The following is a 5,161-nucleotide window of genomic DNA, read 5'->3' on the forward strand; positions in this document are numbered from 1 at the left end:
TAAAAAAGGACATTACAGCAATTTTGTCCACATATTGTTTCCTCCCTACGTAAGGATATCATTAAAGAATACTAAGCATTTTTTCTCCGGAACTCGCAATGATGAACAGCGTGTAATATTTATTGATGTTTTCAGGATACACATTTGGCGACCTTTTTTTCTCGTTATGATCGCGCCATTTTTTTCCGTATCACATAACGATAGACGATAACTTACATTTTATTGTTTTCTTCCAAAAACGCATAGTGAACTTATGGGAATTATTTGTAATGTTGAAAAAGTTTTTGTGACTGATAAAAACCATACATTAACTAAATACTATATCAGCCATTAATTGTCCGTTGCTGAACATACGTCTCCCCATAAGGAAAGTTCAGCCAGTAGTGGCACGCTTGGCAGACGGGTTGACAACCGCAGTTAGGCTTTGGCGATGTTTTAAGAGGGACGCTGCTGCCCATCCCTTTTACGACACCCACGGGAAAGAAAGGGATGGCCGACTGTATGCTAGAACGACACAGCTGATTATATTAACCATATATCATTTAAGTATATAATACAATAAAAGACCAGATTCATAAAGGGTTCCAAAGCGATTGATATACTACATAGAAGCGGGCAACGTGGCGGAAAACGTCTAGTAATAAATAAAAATAAAAATCTTTTTTGAAGTCAATAATGGTTGATGTTCTATTAATAACTTTAATAATCGTCATAACAATGTAATTTAATTTAATATTAATAACGCTAATCTACATAACACTCAATAAATTCTCTACACACATATTTACATAAATATCTTATTTATATAATGTAAGAATATAGCACAAAATTCAAATAATTTTTTGAATTTTAATTCAATTGCAGGAATGTTTTTCGGATACTTACAACACTAGAAAATAAGACTAATTCTTTTAAGAGAAATGTGAAATTTTAAAATAATTGTAGTTATGTTTAATTTTAAGACTCTTACTGGTCACAAGTGTTTCCTTTTATTTATTTATTTTTTTCTTATAATTTTCACTCCTTTTGATTGCTCAAAAACTCATTTATTAAATACAAAACACTAATAAAAAAAAAACAAATCAAACTTGTCAAATTAGCTAACAAAAAGTTGACCCATTTTTAATACTTTAGACTTATAATCTAAGAATTTATTACTGTTTTAATCATTCTAACAATATTTTCATCACTAACATAAATGAATTCACTATCACTTGTACCCATATTTAAATTATTTTCAAGTTTACAGAGATACCTTATATTTTTACAGGAACTGTGTACTATTTTGCAGCCTAAATCAATAAATATTTTTGCATTATCACCATTTACTCCAGCTCCCGGCATCACTTCAATTTTATCACCATACATCTCTACAAGTAATTTAATCATATTTAATGCATCTGTATCTGCAGCCATTGCTTTCTGTCCACTTGTCAATACTCTATTAAAACCAAGCTCAATAATGGTATTAACAGAGCTTATATAGTCTTGACATATATCAATAGCTCTATGAAATGTTACAGGAATGGGTGTGGCAAGATTTAAGACTTTCACACAATTCTCTTCATCCACTTTCAGAGTGTTGGTCAAAGCACCAAAAACAAATCTATCAACGCCAATTTCCTTAAATACTTCAATATCTTCCAACATTGTGTCTACTTCTTCATCAGTGTAACAGAAATCGGAACCTGTACGGCACCTAATCATAATATTCAAATTTGGTTTCTGTAAATTGAATAAGTTCTTATATTATTATTCTTAATCTAACTAAAGATCTAAACTAAGAGATAACAAGATCTTAGAACAAAGTCAAGTTTCTAATAATTATAGTCTTATTAATAATAATTATAAATAGATTTATTTTCTCTTCACAATTCATCACAGTAAGATATAATAAGACATGCTTATATTAAGGTAATCAAATTATAAATATAATTGTGAGAGACTGGTGCCTGAGATAGGTATAAGAATACCTGTATTACAGGTCACCAGGGCCTCACTCCGCAGGGTTACTTACTAAGTACTTGTAATATAATAAATTATTGAAACATAAATAAGAATTCTGCTAGTATTATTACATTAATTCCTACCTGGAGTAATTTCAAGCAACTGCAGCTTTCCACACATGTCTTGTATATTGGCTTTTTCATGGGAATATTATTTACCTGAAACATTATTTTGCATTGAAATACAAAGAAAACACAAAAGTATAGTACTTTTAGCAGAGTGGATATAAATTTGCTTACATTCCAAGCTGAATAAAAAGTAAACAAGTTGATAGTCCATTTAATAAACTGTTCTTTTTCATTTAACAACTTTTTGAATGAACCATTAGTAAAGTAAATACAGGAATATGTTAATATCTATACATATTGTTGATTAAAGAATGTTATAGTACTTAAAAAAAAAAACAAGAATGTAGGTGTAATTAAAGCAGAACTGCACCTACTTCAGCATGAAGAACAGAACTTTAAGTTATGGGCATAGACATGTCTAAGAATGTACCTATTTTAAAGGGTAAGGCCCCTTAAAATAATCTTAAATATGTCAATGTACAAGATTTTAAAGTCACTTAAAAAAAAAACAAATAATACACACTATATGCTTTATTTTCTTGACAAGTCCTACAGATGGTGTTAGTCCTCCTTCATTCAAAGAACTACAAATTTCCAACTCATCTGCACCACCATGAATAGCATTTATTGCTGATTGCAAACTATCTACACAAACTTCTAACATCCTATAAAAAAAAAAGATATTAATTCTTATAATTATGTTTTTCAGCATGCGTAATTATTGTTGTTGTTATTGCTGTTATTATTTATAATTTTAATGTTTCTATCGTATGTTTTTCTACTTCTGCATACTGTGGCAACCATTTAACACTTCTGGAATTTAATGAACTAGTGTATGTCACGATGACTTGGTATTTAGTTTCCTGAAAAAAAAAAAGAGTAATGTAAAAAGTAATGACATTATTGTAGAGGATTGGTAAGATTACTCACTTACTATGTTCAATCTTGTAAAAATTTACATTGCTATCTGGTAATGACTGTTTAGGTTGTACATTATTATCCGTTTTACGCCATATCTGACTTCGTCTAGAAAAATACAACATAAAAAAATATTGATAAGAACGTAAATTATATTCAGACACTAATTAAAACATATTTAAAATTATATATATTACATACGTTGTTGCTGTTCCATGATGCCGTAAAAATGCAGCTCGAGATCGTTTGGCGTTGACTTTTTTGCCCGAATACGAATGTTTATTGTAAGCACGTTTCATTCTAATCACATAATAAAGATTAAAAAAGAAAACTTCGCTATATTTGTATATTTGAATTTTTCAAATAAAACAGAATGAATAATTATGTCCAGCCGCTCAGAGATTGCGTTTCTGACACATGTCAATTCATCATGACAAGTGATGTACCATAAATAACATTAATACTATTTAGTAATGTTATTTATTGCAGTCATTATTTAATTAAGTTTTATTTAAGTTTGTATAACTCATAATATAAAAACTTTAATAAGTAAAAAGAAATTTTAATCGTAATAACTGTAAACTATGGGTATATACCTGAAAATAAAAGAGTTATTATTATTATTAACAATTATACCGAACGACAGATTATATTAAGATTACAAAAATATTCAATTACAATTGCCTTGTTATTTTGTCTCATTACTACAAAAACAAACAGTTGACATAACCTTAAAACAGCGCAGTTTGACGTGTTTAGACTTTTAAAAACTATTGTTTTTATATTTGTTAATTAATTAATTGTCAATAATTTTAGCCCAAAATTAATACATTTATTGTAAGTTAGCATAATTATTAATTTTTTAATGTTATTATTTGTTATTAAGATTAATAAAAGATATTTATAATTTTGCCTTAAATTGTACGCCAGTGCGAAGTTACATCGCCCATTCGATAATGTTCTGTCAGAAACGCAATCTCTGAGCGGCCGGACTCTAGTACAAAACAATCGGTCAATATCAATGGTTGCAATGGTTACCACAGATATAATAATTATATGGTCTGTGATGATTATGGACCTATTCCAAAACTAAAAACAAGGAATTCCATTGAAGGAATGATAAAATATAAACTATAAATTATATAGTTGCCTCCTTTTTTCTTATACAAATATAATTAGTAAAAAGAGGACGAAAGATACATCACAGTTGTCATTTTTATCAATTTATAACAGGCTAGTGTATAGAAAATGTTTAATATGTCAATTATTTGTCAATGACAAATTTTACATTACTAGATTATATATTGGACACAGTTTATGTAGAAAGTATGCAAGCAAGTTGTATCTGAATTTGGTAGAGTTATACGGCCGTATAATATTTTTTATACACTAGCCTGCTATGAATTGACAAATTTATCATTTCTTCCATGTAATTCCTCGTTCTTAGACCTAAATACTGACCAGAGACATAATAATTTTGCAGGCTAAGCATACAATCAAGATATAATTAACGTCCTCTAGATTGATACACCTAGTATTGTTTTATTGATTTTATTTGTACTGATATTGCTTCTATAGATTAAACTACATAGATATTTACTTTAGCTACTTTAGCACTATTACCGTGGTTATAAACGAATTCAATTCACCCATAGATATATATACATCATCATCATCTCAGCCATTATCCGTCTACTGCTGGACATATGCCTCCCCAATAGACTGCCATAAAAAAAGGTCCTGAGCCACCTGCATCTATTGACTCCCTGCAACACATTTCAGGCCCTCACTCCATCTAGTGGGAGGTCGTCCTATACTACGTTTACCCGTACATGGTCGCCACTTAAGAACCTTTTTTCCCCATCGGTTGTCGGTTCTTCGAGCTATGTACCCAGCCTATTGCCGCTTCAGCTTGCTTATCCTTCGGGCTATGTCGGCTCTTTTGCGAATATCTTCGTTTTGAATCCTATCACGCAACAGATATATATTATTATTACTAAATATTTAGATGCTATTCACCTTTACCAAATACAAGTACGAATTCAGATTGTACTAATTCTATTCGATTTGAAATTAATTACACTTAGATTTTATGCTGTATATTTGGATTTAATACATGATATTTAGAAAGAAGCACTATGACCGTTTTTGAACGTTATTGATTTGGC

The 5,161-nt window shown here is 29.8% G+C and overlaps 1 protein-coding gene across 6 annotated transcripts; it reads right to left on the reverse strand.

The window, feature by feature from the left end:
- Positions 1-650: 650 nt before the first annotated feature.
- LOC113520334 (copper homeostasis protein cutC homolog) lies at positions 651-3,434 on the reverse strand. Of its 6 annotated transcripts, none has more exons than XM_031914719.2 (5): positions 3,195-3,241; positions 3,010-3,101; positions 2,599-2,740; positions 2,091-2,165; positions 652-1,725 (listed from the first exon to the last, which is right to left on the reverse strand). In XM_031914719.2, the coding sequence occupies exons 3-5, from the start codon at positions 2,737-2,739 to the stop codon at positions 1,144-1,146; spliced, it is 798 nt and encodes a 265-aa protein (XP_031770579.1). In that variant the 5' UTR covers position 2,740; positions 3,010-3,101; positions 3,195-3,241; the 3' UTR covers positions 652-1,143. The 6 variants fall into 6 exon arrangements, with proteins under 6 accessions (XP_052754067.1, XP_031770579.1, XP_026761442.2 ...); XM_026905641.3 differs by having other exon boundaries at positions 2,599-2,938; positions 3,195-3,240; XM_026905640.3 differs by having other exon boundaries at positions 653-1,725; positions 3,006-3,101; positions 3,195-3,432.
- Between the last annotated feature and the right edge of the window lie 1,727 nt (positions 3,435-5,161).

Source organism: Galleria mellonella, unplaced genomic scaffold (genome assembly GCF_026898425.1).
Source record: "Galleria mellonella isolate WM207_F2 unplaced genomic scaffold, CSIRO_AGI_GalMel_v1 utg40, whole genome shotgun sequence".
In the NCBI taxonomy this organism is placed as follows: Eukaryota; Metazoa; Arthropoda; class Insecta; order Lepidoptera; family Pyralidae; genus Galleria; species Galleria mellonella.